This window comes from Anolis carolinensis, unplaced genomic scaffold (assembly GCF_035594765.1).
Source record: "Anolis carolinensis isolate JA03-04 unplaced genomic scaffold, rAnoCar3.1.pri scaffold_11, whole genome shotgun sequence".
NCBI classification, from domain to species: Eukaryota; Metazoa; Chordata; class Lepidosauria; order Squamata; family Dactyloidae; genus Anolis; species Anolis carolinensis.
The window spans coordinates 2,369,498-2,382,998 of record NW_026943822.1 but is presented as its reverse complement, the minus strand read 5'-3'; the positions used below and the strand labels follow the sequence as shown (position 1 = coordinate 2,382,998).

At 44.6% G+C, this 13,501-nt stretch overlaps 1 protein-coding gene across 2 annotated transcripts in view; it reads left to right on the top strand.

Annotated features, from left to right (window-relative positions):
* fes (FES proto-oncogene, tyrosine kinase) overlaps positions 1-13,199 on the top strand; it is a 32,794-nt gene extending 19,595 nt beyond the window's left edge. For both annotated transcript variants that reach the window (XM_062963535.1, XM_062963534.1), the window contains exons 12-19: positions 1,493-1,615; positions 2,718-2,771; positions 3,098-3,216; positions 4,390-4,484; positions 5,663-5,786; positions 7,613-7,770; positions 8,772-8,894; positions 10,503-13,199. In XM_062963535.1, coding sequence (XP_062819605.1) covers positions 1,493-1,615; positions 2,718-2,771; positions 3,098-3,216; positions 4,390-4,484; positions 5,663-5,786; positions 7,613-7,770; positions 8,772-8,894; positions 10,503-10,684 — 978 coding nt within the window. In that variant the 3' untranslated portion in view covers positions 10,685-13,199. The remainder of the gene's footprint in view (positions 1-1,492; positions 1,616-2,717; positions 2,772-3,097; positions 3,217-4,389; positions 4,485-5,662; positions 5,787-7,612; positions 7,771-8,771; positions 8,895-10,502) is intronic.
* The last annotated feature ends 302 nt before the right edge of the window (positions 13,200-13,501 follow it).

Sequence of the window (13,501 nt, the reverse complement as noted above, 5' to 3'; positions counted from 1 at the left end):
ACAAACAAGATAGATATGCTGGATTTCGTTTCAGAAAACCACAAGTCGAACACTTCCCAAGTGTCTAGGACTGTGTGATATATTTATTATTATTATTATTATTATTATTATTATTATTATTATTATTATTATTATTGTATGACACAACAAACAAGATAGATATGCTGGATTTCGTTTCAGAAAACCACAAGTCGAACACTTCCCAAGTGTCTAGGACTGTGTGATATATTTATTATTATTATTATTATTATTATTATTATTATTATTATTATTATTATTGTGTGACACAACAAACAAGATAGATATGCTGGATTTCGTTTCAGAAAACCACAAGTCGAACACTTCCCAAGTGTCTAGGACTGTGTGATATATTTATTATTATTATTATTATTATTATTATTATTATTATTATTATTATTATTATATGACACAGCAAACAAGATAGATATGCTGGATTTCGTATCACAAAATCACAAGTCAAACACTTCCCAAGTGTCTAGGACTGTGTGATGTATTTTCTGATGATGCGCGCAGATCCCAGTAGGGTGGCCTTTTGCAGCTGGCAGATCATGATTTTGTCAATGTCTATTGTTTCCAAATGCCGGCTGAGAGTGTGCCCATCACCACCGGGACCACCTGCACTGGTTTCTGCCAGAGTCTTGGAAGTTCAATCTTGAGGTCCTGATAGCGGCTGGGTTTTTCCTGTTGTTTTTCGTCAATGCGACTGTCACCTGGGATGGCAACATCAATGATCCAAACCTTTTTCTTTTCCACAACTGTGATGTCTGGTGTGTTGTGTTCCAGAACTTTGTCAGTCTGGATTCGGAAGTCCCATAGTATCTTTGCGTGCTCATTTTCCAATACTTTTGCAGGTTTGTGATCCCACCAGTTCTTTGCTGCTGGGAGGTGGTACTTGAGGCATAAGTTCCAATGAATCATTTGGGCCACAGAGTTGTGCCTCTGTTTGTAGTCTGTCTGTGCGATTTTCTTACAGCAGCTGAGGAGATGATCCATGGTTTCGTCGGTTTCCTTGCACAGTCTGCATTTTGGGTCAACAGCTGATTTTTCGATCTTGGCCTTAATTGCATTTGTTCTGATAGCTTGCTCCTGGGCTGAAATATTATTATTATTATTATTATTATTATTATTATTATTATTATTATTATTATTATTATTATGCCATGTCTCTGTGCTGTGCGGTCTGGGGAGTTATAGATTCCCAAGGTCCATACCTTTCTCTGTGGGGCAGCCGAGATGTGAGGGGGAGGGAGGGAGTGCATTTTCATTGAAAAATTGAGCTCTACTCAGTCAAAGGTTTCATTGCCTCAATGTAATGAAGTGGTTTGTTTATGGGAGAGATTCCAACCCAATGAGAAGAGGGTCAAGCACCCAAAATGGCCAAGGGCTCCTTGCACATCGGTCCCATCACCTTCCTTCCCAACAGCCTCATTGCCCTACTTTTGATGTCTCTGGTGCCCCCTCCCCCCTGCAGAACATGTACCGCCTGGAAGGTGAAGCGTTTCCCAGCATCCCCCTGCTGATCGACCACTTCCTGAAGGCCAAGCAGCCCATCACCAAGAAGAGCGGCATTGTCCTGGGCAAGCCGATTGTGAAGGTACTGGTCTGGGCAGTGACCGGAAGTTTGCAGGGAGGAGGGTCGGTCAGCCTGAGGTCCTCCTATTGGGCGAGTGGGCGTATCAATAAAAGACCCTCCCCATAAATGCACAGCAGACTAACTTAATTATTGATTCAAGCGATGAAATTGCTTTGACAAAGATTTCCCTCTCAGCAGACTGTTTTAATAGCATAACATAAAGGCATTTCTTTGCCCTTTGATTTCCTTCTTATTTGCTATTCTGAGACTTCTGCGCAACCCCCGAAATTCCAAACAACTAGCCCGATCTAGAGAAGCAGCCTCATCGCTTTCAAGGCCACAGGGCTCGTTAGTGTTATCAGGCTGAAGCTGAGAGCTGCTCTCCCTTTCTGCTTCTTGCACCTGAAAACCATCATTAGTAACAACATCATTTCTTCCCATGGGAAAGCCTCCCTGCTCCTCATCTCCCACAGCAGGAACACTCTGCACCTGAGTCATCTTGAAACTCATCCTGAACCTGAATCCCATCATCTTGAAACTGCATCCCAGAATCCTCATCAGAGTCACACAAAGGCTGAGTCACAACAAAAGTGATAAACAGAACAAAAACACACAGACCAATGTTATCTCTTCCTTAGGAGGTTTTTCTTTGCAGCAAAATTATATGGTTCCACTATTTACAAGGACAAGGTTTCCATAACACGAATCTAGTTCTTTATACTTCCTTCTTTGCTTCCACACTGGGCTTCTTTCTCATGCAGATAAACAGCTTCGCTCCCACAGAGCTTCCTCTCACACCATATTTACACAGAAGCTTCACACAGCAGCTGTACACACAACAGCCTTCACACTGGGGCCTTCTCATACATGAGGCCTTTCTCACACTGAGGCTTCCTCACACGAGGCCGCCTTCATACTGAGGCATTCTCACACTGCTCAGGATGACACTAGCTTTGGCCTACTAACTACCAAGCTTCGGCTTACTCACTCTCCTCAGGGTGATGCTAGCTTATTTAACCCTTTCAGTGCTTGACTCACATTTTTGTAATTAGAAATATTAAGAATTAATTAGGTATTTTTAATTACAAAACTTTCCACCTTGAAACTGGTGCTCTCCCTACAGGACAAATGGGTGCTTGACCACGAGGATGTCCTGCTTGGGGAACGCATTGGGCAGGTGAGTGGCCCCTGGTAGTAATGGCACCACTTGAAGGGGTTTTCTCTCTATCAGGTTGAGACCCGCAGCACCGGAGTGCAGTGGTCACTTATTTGGGGGGGGGGGCTTTGGGCAGCTCCTCTGGGGTCCCTGAAGGGATTCAGGTGTGCTGTTCAACAGGACAGGTGATCAGCAGAACAAGCAGCGGCCTTCAGGAAGCCAATGGGCTCAGTCTTCCTGGAAATGGGGAGGAAGGGGAGCAGAGAGTGACCTGCTCTCCTCCTTCCTTCCTTCCTTCCTTCCTTCCTTCCTTCCTTCCTTCCTTCCTTCCTTCCTTCCTTCCACAGGGCAATTTTGGAGAGGTGTTCAGTGGCCGCTTGCGTTACGACAACACTCCGGTGGCAGTGAAGTCCTGCCGCGAAACCCTTCCTCCAGAGCTCAGAGCCAAGTTCCTGCGGGAGGCCAGGTGAGCAAGGAGTGGAGACAAGATCTCTCCTTCATGGTTGGAGGGGGCAACGGACAGGGTCCCCCCGAGTGCAAGGCGGGATCAGCATCTGATGCATCTCGTGCTTCCCTATGGACCTCCAGCCCTTTGCGGACCCCAGACGCAGCTCTCCCATTGTTATGTGCACATGAGGCTTCCCTACACTGCCCTGTTTTTTTGGGGGGGGTGGGAGTGTTAGGTTCTCTTCTTCCAGTTGTGCTGTGGGTAAGTCTTCCACAGATGACATCTCCGGACACAGAGCAAGCGCTGACAAAGAACAGATGCCAGCCATAAAACGGGCCAGCCATAAAACCTCAATTACCCTCTGGTATGTGAGAGCCCCTATATAAATGAGCTACAGAGAAGATTCTGGTATTCTGTACAATAAAACCTGTTGGAATCTACCAGCATGTGTCTTGGTGCTTTCTTCTGTGGAAGACTTCTCTGGAGACTTCTCTGGAGAACAAGCCCTATGAGGAGCGGCTTAAAGAGCTGGGCATGTTTAGCCTGCAGAAGAGAAGGCTGAGAGGAGACAGGATAGCAATGTACAAATACGTGAAGGGAAGTCATAGGGAGGAGGGAGGGAGCTTGTTTTCTGCTGCCCTGCGGACTAGGACACGGAACAATGGCTTCAAACGACAGGAAAGGAGGAGATTCCACCTGAACATCAGGAAGAACTTCCTCACTGTGAGAAGGGCTGTTCGACAGTGGGACTCTCTCCCCCGGGCCGTGGTAGAGGCTCCTTCTTTGGAGGCTTTTAAACAGAGGCTGGATGGCCATCTGTCGGGGGTGCTTTGAATGCGATTTCCTGCTTCTTAGCAGGGAGTTGGACTGGATGGCCCATGAGGTCTCTTCCAACTCTACTATTCTATGATTCTATGATTCTATGACTTACCCACAACACAACTGGAAGAAGAGAACCTGACAATTTGTACAGAATACCAGAATCCTCTGTAGCCCATTTATATAGGGGCTCTCACATACCAGAGGGTAATTGAGGTTTTATGGCTGGCCTGTTTTATGGCTGGCATCTGTTCTTTGTCAGCGCTTGGTCTGTATCTGGAGATGTCAAAGATCGGAGATCATGACAGGGGGGGGGACTCTAAGGCCCCAAGGCAAATGCTGAGCAAGGCCTCCCTCTGCCTCCCTTGGCAGGATCCTGAAGCAGTACAGCCACCCCAACATCGTCAGCCTGATTGGGGTCTGCACCCAGAAGCATCCCATCTACATCGTCATGGAGCTTGTACAAGGTCAGTCGAGTCCCCACCCCCAGCAGAGTGACCATGTTTTGCTGATGGAAAGTAATAATAATAACTTTATTTTTATACCCCGCCTCTATCTCCCCAGAGGGGACTCAGGGCGGCTTACATGGGGCTAAGCCCGAATAAAAACAATCTATATATATAAAAGAGTGATGGCATCACGGCGACCCATAAAACTACAAAACTACAGGCCACCCAACCTCGAAATTTGACAACACAACCCATCATCCATGGCTCTAGGTTGATGCAACAAAAAGAAAAGAAAAATAAAGTCCTAATTAGAGAGAGAGGAATAATTGCTTTTATCCAATTGCTGCCAGTTAGAAGGCTAAGCTCCTCCAACTTGGTCTCCTAGCAACCCAATAAAAAATAATAAAAAACGCTAAAAAATAATTAAAAACACTAAAAAAATTAATACAATAAAATACTATAATAACAGAAAATAACTAAAAATAATACAAGAAAATAATAAAATATAATAAATAAAAAGATAACTTACAATAAAATTAATTAAAAATACAAATAACGTCAAATAAAAATTACACAACAATTTTTAACCAATACCACCACCACTTTGCCACAGCAACGCGTGGCCGGGCACAGCTAGTAGCTATATAAAACACAACAATAGACAAGAGACCTGCACAATGATAAAAATTTAAACATTAGCCAATAGAAACAAATGACAAGAACTAATAAAAACATGGATTAAAACGGAGAGGTTGTAAAAGTAGACTGGGTAAGGTGCACCATATAAATACTGTAAACACGAGGTGACTGATAAAGTGCTGCAAATTCTTGGAAGTGCCAATTGGGATGGGAATAGACCCTGTGTCTATATCAAGTTGGCAAAGGTAAAAAGTGCAAACCGGTACAAGAATGGTCACAGATACAGGATTGTTATGGGGATGAGCAATCTTTCTCCAAAGGCCTGAGTGAAGAGCCAGGTTTTCAAGCTCTTTCTGAATGCGACCAGGGTGGGGGCTTGCCTGATTTCCCTGGGGAGCGAGTTCCAGAGCCGGGACCCCTTGGGCTGGATCTTCACTAACCTTATAATCCAGTTCAAAGCAGACCATCTGGATTTTGTATGGCAGAGCAGATGGGCCTTGGCCTGCCCCTTCAAGCACTGCTCCCGGAGACCCCTCTCCTGCCCCTTTCTTCTACAGGCGGGGACTTCCTGACCTTCCTGCGGAACGAAGGGGCCGAACTCACCTCCCGGGACCTGCTGAGGATGATGGAGGACGCAGCCGCGGGGATGGAGTACCTGGCAGGGAAGCACTGCATCCACCGGTGGGTGCCGGGACCCCGGGAGTCCGGCATGCTTTCTGGGACACTTTATTTATTTATTTACAGTATTTATATTCCGCCCTTCTCACTCAGGGTGGATCACATTATATACATATAGCGCAAACATTCAATGCTCATATACACATAGAACCGAGACAGAGACAGACGCAGAGGCAATTTAAGCTTCTCCTGAGGGGATGTTTGATTCTGGCCACAGGGGGGAGCAGCTACTTCATCATCCGGCACTGTGACGGCACTTCCTCATTCCAATGTCGTAAATTGGTTACATTTGTCTCCCCACTTTATAAGTGGTACCTTACTTCCTACTTGATAGATGCAACTATCTTTCAGGTTGCTAGGTCAGCAACAAACAGGGGCTATTTATTTATTTATTTATTTTAATTGACGGGTGCTCACCCCGCCACGAGCTGGCCTCGAACTCATGACAGCAAAACGGGAAAAAAAAGAAAAAGTATGGTATATAATATAATATAAAGTAAGTTATAGTTCTATACTTTCTCAAGTGATATAGTCACTTATATATTACTAGCTGTGCCCGGCCACGCGTTGCTGTGGCATTGTCTGGTGGTGTCTGTATTTTATAGGCAGTGTGGAAGAGGCCTAAGTGAGGTCTAACTTTGCCTGTTCTCTGGGCTGAGTGGGTTGCTAGGAGACCAAGTGAACAGAGCTTAGCCTTCTAACTGGCAGCAATTGGATAAAAACAATTATTCCTCTCCCTCTAATTAGGACTTTATTTTTCTTTTCTTTTTGTTGTATCAACCTAGAGGCATAGATGAGGGGCTGTGATGTCAATTTTCGAGGTTGTGGGGTGTTTACTTTTGTTGTTTTGTCCGCTGCCGTAATGCCATCACTCTTTTATATATATAGATGATTGTAGCATCAGTTTATATATTCCAACTGGACAGATAAGTACATATTTCAATGTCCAATTTTAACAAATATAATTATTGGTAGATAAAGTAGTCTTATTAAAGTCTTGATAATATTCTCAAGGTTTGTAAGACTATTCTTCAAAATCAGTCATTCAAAGTAAATCAAAGTTCCATGTCAATAGTAACAAAGAAGGATAACTCCCTGGTGAAAGGAATATATTGGTGGATTCCAGAGTTTATACAGTATATGGATCCCGGAGATAATGTGGTCAATCAAATCTGGTTGATACGACTGGTCTCCCGGGTATGTATCCAGTTTCGGCGACCTTCTTCAGGTAGACCTTCAGGTAGACCTTCAGGTAGACCACCTTCAGGTAGACCTTCAGGTAGACCTTCTTTAGGTAGACCTTCAGGTAGACCTTCTTCAGGTAGACCACCTTCAGGTAGACCTTCAGGTAGACCTTCAGGTAGACCACCTTCAGGTAGACCTTCAGGTAGACCTTCAGGTAGACCACCTTCAGGTAGACCTTCAGGTAGACCACCTTCAGGTAGACCTTCTTCAGGTAGACCTTCTTCAGGTAATCCTGGAGTTCCCTCTGTTTGCTTTAGGGAGTATATCTTGATGCTCTGCTGTCTTATTTCTTCTTATAAAAATAAATAGAGAAGAACTATCTAGTGCTCTATTTGTAAGTTGAGTCAAACTCGAACTCATGACCTCATGGTCAGAGTGATTTATTGCAGCAGGCTGCTCACCAGCCTGCTCCATAGCCTGGCCCACTTAATCCAGCTGGCTGTGCATTTCCAGCAGAAAAGGACACTCCACCTCCACCCTCCAGTCAGGGACCAGGAGGACTGTCAAAGGGCAAACCCACAGCAGGAACTGGCAGCCGTGCAGCCCAGGGGAGAGTGCCACTTACGGCCCTTTGTGCCCCACAGTGACCTGGCAGCCAGGAACTGCCTGGTGACGGAGAAGTATGCGCTGAAGATCAGCGACTTTGGGATGTCTCGGGAGCAGGAGGACGGAGTCTATGCCTCCACCGGCGGCATGAAGCACATCCCAGTGAGGTGGACTGCACCGGAGGCACTCAGCTGTGGTATGAGGGTCTCTCCTTGGCCGGGAAGAGGGTCTGTGTGGCTCCTGGGCCACGGAGGGTGATGAGAGACATCCGGGAGCTTTGGCTCAAAGACATGTTGGGGGCTGCGCAGGCCCCACTCCCTCACCTAACCTTGAGCTCTGGCCTGGGGGTTTGGTACAGCCCAAGGTAATTTTCAAGTGTAGCCGAACTGAATTTTGGCACTCCCCCCCCCCCCCGCCCAAACCAATCACTGAAAAATAAAAGCGTTGGATAAGTGAAAATATTGGATTAAGGAAAACCCTAAATAAAGAACAACACTCTGAAAACAGGGGAAATCCAGACAGGAAACAATCAGGGCCAGCTAACACCTCCCAACCAAGCATGCCCCCAGAGAGGAAGCAGCCAGGCTTTGAATCTGCAAGGCCATTAAATCAAGCTGGCCAATTGCAACATTCACACTAGCCTCAAACAGACAAGTGTTCTTTCTCCCACCCTGGACTTTCCACAGATATATAAACCCCACTTACCTAGCTTCCAACAAACCTCACAACCTCTGAGGATGCCTGGCATAGATGTGGGTGAAACGTCAGGAGAGGATGCTTCTGGAACATGGCCAGGCAGCCTCGAGGGAGAAGGCCAGAACAGGCTGAGCCTGGGCGGAGGCCACGCCCCAAGAGGATGGCGTCTCAGGCAACCGCCTAGCTCGCCTAATGGTTGAACCGCCCCTGTGCCCTCACATAAAATCATCGAGTTGGAAGTGGCCGCATGGGCCATCTATTCCAACCTTGACAGGCAGGAAAAGCACAATTGAAGCAACCCTAACAGATGGTCATTCAGCCTTTTTTGGAAAGCCTCCAAAGAAGGAGCTTCCGCCGTATTCCAAGGCAGAGAGTTCCACTGCTGAACAGCTCTCCTTACACTCAGGAAGTTCTTCCTAATTTTCAGGTGGAATCTCCTTTCCTGGAATTAGAACCCATGGCTCCATTGAGTCACATGCGCTTCCTTCTTCCCCCACTCAGGGTTGTATTCCTCTCAAAGTGACGTCTGGAGCTTTGGGATCCTGCTCTGGGAAGCCTTCAGCCTCGGGGCCACGCCGTACCCCAACATGAGTAACCAGCAAACCCGGGAGGCTGTGGAGAGAGGTGAGGGAGGAAGGAGGACTGCACTTGCTGCTGTGTCGTCGCTGTCCTCACACGCATCGGACACCCCATTTATTTATTTAGTTTGTTAGTTATTTGCAGCATTTATATTCCACCCTTCTCACTCAGGGCGGATCACAGAACATACATATGCGGCAAATATTCAATGCCATTTTTATACACTGACAAGACAGACAACTGTACATAAGAAAAGATATATATAGGCTTTTCCCATCTTTGGCATCTTGGAGTCTTGTGCTCGGTTCTGGCCATGTGCGGGTGTGTACTGTCACTCCATCTCCCTGCCAAAGAGCTTTGTTCGTAAACTTTCCTCTTTGGTCAAATCACCAGCATTTCTTCTGTCTGGCATTTCCTTATGGGTGCCTTAAAATACCTCCCCGCTTTTAAGCAGTACCTATTTATCCGTATGAACCCCGGTGGCGAAGTGTGTTAAAGCACTGAGCTGCTGAACTTGTAGACCAAAAGGCCCCAGGTTCAAACCCCGGGAGCGGAATGAGCGCCCAGTTAGCTCCAGTTTCTGCCAACTTAGCAGTTCGAAAACATGCCAATGTGAGTAGATCAATAGGTACCGCTCCGGCGGGAAGGTAACGGCGCTCCATGCAGTCACATGACCTTGGAGGTGTCTACGGACAATGCCGGCTCTTCGGCTTAGAAATGGAGATGAGCACCACCCCCAGAGTCAGACATGACTGGACTTAATGTCAGGGGAAAACCTTTAACCTTTAAGCAGTACCTATTTATCAACCCGTAGGAGCCCTGGTGGCACAGTGTGTTAAAGCGCTGAGCTGCTGAACTTGCAGACCGAAAGGTCCCAGGTTCAAATCCCGGGAGCTGAATGAGCACCCGCTGTTAGCTCCAGCTTCTGCCAACCTAGCAGTTCAAAAACATGCCAATGTGAGTAGATCAATAGCTACCACTCCAGCGGGAAGATAACGGGGCTCCATGCAGTCATGCTAGTGGCCACATGACCTTGGAGGTGTCTACTGACAATGCCGGCTCTTCAGCTTAGAAATGGAGATGAGCACCAACCCCCAGAGTCAGACACATGCAAATGTGAGTAGATGAATAGGTACCGCTCCGGCAGGAAGGTAACAGCGCTCCATGCAGTCATGCCAGTGGACACATGAACTTGGAGGTGTCTACGGAGAACGCCGGCTCTTTGGCTTAGAAATGGAGATGAGCACCAACCCTCAGAGTCAGACACATGCAAATGTGAGTAGATGAATAGGTACCGCTCCGGCGGGAAGGTAACAGCACTCCATGCAGTCATGCCAGTGGCCACATGACCTAGAGGTGTCTATGGACAACGCCGGCTCTTCGGCTTAGAAATGGAAATGAGCACCAACCCCTTTACCTTATTTATCTACTCACATTTTGCTTTCAAACCGCTAGGTAGGCAGAAGCTGGGCTAAAGGCCAGGAGCTCAGGCTTCGAACTGTAATTTTCTTGGTTGACAAGATTTACTGCAGCTGGTGGTTTAACTTGCTGTGCTAAAGCCCGGCCCATGCCCAAAGGGTACTTCTAAGGGAAATCCTCCTCCTTCCACCCTCACCGTCTCTTCTTCTTCTTCTTCCGCCCACCACCGCACAGGGGTCCGGCTGAGTGCCCCCGACCGCTGCCCGGAGGAGGCCTACCAGCTGATGCTGCGCTGCTGGGAGTACGAGCCACAGGACCGGCCCACCTTCACGGCTGTCCACAGGGAGCTGGTGGCCATCCAGACCCGGCAGCAGCAGCAGCGCCATGGAGGGTGGCCGCGCCAGAGGCGGCTCTAGGGGCGGAACCGGCAAGACCCCGTGTGCTGGTACAGCTGTACCAGGACCTTCTACTTTACTTTCTTGCTGCAAATGTTTGCATTCATAGGACAGGCCACCTGTCAATCACCATTAAGTTTGGTTCCGCCCCTTGTTCAGGGCTCTGGGAGGGAAGGAGCCATTTTTAAGTTAGTCTCACTTAGGAAGCTCAGCTATAGGACGTAGACCAGCTCGTCCTGTAAAAAGCTTCATATTTCAAGACCACCGGGGATAAAGAGCACCAGGGTTAAAGAACACCAGGGATATTGACCGTCCCGGGATACAGAACAACAGCACAGAAACATCTGCAAGCCTCGGCTGGTAGGTCCACTCGACAACCAGACGCACTTGGAGTCGGTAGTGGGTCCCAGACCAGCTAGGCCCAGATAACAGATAGCCTGGGAGGGGTTATAAGAGGGTTTTCACAGTTATTCAAAGCCTATCGCCTGTCCTGTGGGGCAAGATTCCTTGAAGATTTATTATTTGTTCCTTAATCCCTCCTTATTATCCAAGATATTCGCTTAGCCAAGCTTCTGCCGGCCCGTTTAGCTTGAGACTCTACTGTACTTTCGAAATCATTTGTTTTCCATAATCCCTTCTTTACTTTTAAATTTGATGTTAGCTTGTCATTCAGTGCCATTCTCCAAACTTCTTTATACCATTCATTAATTTGTATGTTCATTTCTCCTTTCCAATATTTTGCAATTAGTGATCTAGCTGCTGTTAACCACATGTGTATTAAATTTTTCCCCTCTTATCTTATATTTTTTTAATTAAAAGTAATATTTTAAGTGACTGGCTTGACCTTAAAGGAACTGGGGGCGGCCGACAGGGAGCTCTGACGTAATAATAATAATAATAATAATAATAATAATAATAATAATAATTTTTAATTATATACCGTCCTATCTCCCGGATGGGACACAGGGCGGTTTACAGTCATAAATGCAACACAACATTACATAACGACATAACACACATTATTAAACAAGGTAAAATAATACAATTATAACAATAAATCACACTTACATGACCAGATCAAGGGGGCAGTGGACTGGTTTGTGAGGTCACGAAGAGTCCAAAGAAACTGAATGAATAAACAACTTTATTTATTTGCAACTTTTCTACCCTGCCCTTCTCACCCGAGGGGGACTCAGGGCGGCTTACAACATCCGGCAAAATTCAATGCCAAACAGATCAATAAAAACAGCAACACATCTAAAACCAATTAACAACAATCCATAAAATACAATACATAAAATACATTAGTCACGCTAAAACATATAGTTACTTAATACCATTTTTCCAAGGAACCATTGCACATAAACCTAAGTTCAGACCATGTCAATATACGTAAATTGATAATAGTGCAATACCAGGGATTCTTTCCAATTTGATGTTCATTATATCCTCTATCTCTTTAAATATTTTATACCAAAATTTCCTTACATATTTACAATACCACCACATATGTACCGTATATACTCAAGTATAAACCAACCAGAATATAAGCCGAGGCGCCTAATTTTAGAACAAAAAACTGGGAAAACATTGACTCCAGTATAAGCTGAGGGTGGTAAACTTCAAAAATAAAAATACAGTAGAGTCTCACTTATCCAAGCTAAACAGGCTGGCAGAAGCTTGGATAAGTGAATATCTTGGATAATAAGGAGAGATTAAGGAAAAGCCTATTAAACATCAAATTAGGTTATGATTCTACAAATTAAGCACCAAAACATCATGTTATACAACAAATGTGACAGAAAAAGTAGTTCAATACACAGTAAGGTTATGTTGTAATTACTGTATTTACGAATTTAGCATGAAAATATCATGATATATTGAAAACATTGACTACAAAAATGGCTTGGATAATCCAGAAACTTGGATAAGCGAGGCTTGGATAAGTGAGACTCTACTGTAGATACCAAAAAATTACATTAATTGTGGCATCGGTAGGTTAAATGGTTTTGAATATTTACATCAAGCTCTAATTTAAGATAAGACTAACTCTGATTAAATCATTATTTTCATCTTCTTCAATGTAAATGTGCTTATGTATCCTTTTAATAATAATAGAGCAAAATAATACATTTAATAATACAGTAGAGTCTCACTTATCCAACATAAACGGGCCGGCAGAACGTTGGATAAGCGAATGTGTTGGATAATAAGGAGGGATTAAGGAAACGCCTATTAAACATCAAATTAGGTTATGATTTTACAAATTAAGCACCAAAACATCACGTTATACAACAAATTTGACAGAAAAAGTAGTTCAATACGCAGTAATGTTATGTTGTAATTACTGTATTTTCAAATTTAGCACCAAAATATCACGATATATTGAAAACATTGACTACAAAAATGGCTTGGATAATCCAGAACGTTGGATAAGTGAGACTCTACTGTATTTACGAATTTAGCACCAAAATATCACAGTGTATTGAAAACATTGACTACAAAAATGGCTTGGATAATCCAGAACGTTGGATAAGCGAGACTCTACTGTATTTTCATCTTCTTCAATGTAAATGTGCTTATGTATCCTTTGAATAATAATAGAGTAAAATAATACATTTAATAATAATAATAAATAAAGGAAAATAATACAAGTAATAATAAATAGAGTAAAATAATAAATGCAATAATAACAATAAAGAATAAAGAATAATAATAAATAATAAATGTAATAAAAATAGAGTAAAATACATGTAATAGGTAGTACAACAACAATATCCCAGGAACAAAACCCGTGTTACATATACAACTTCTCTTCAAATAAAAAGACACCCCATA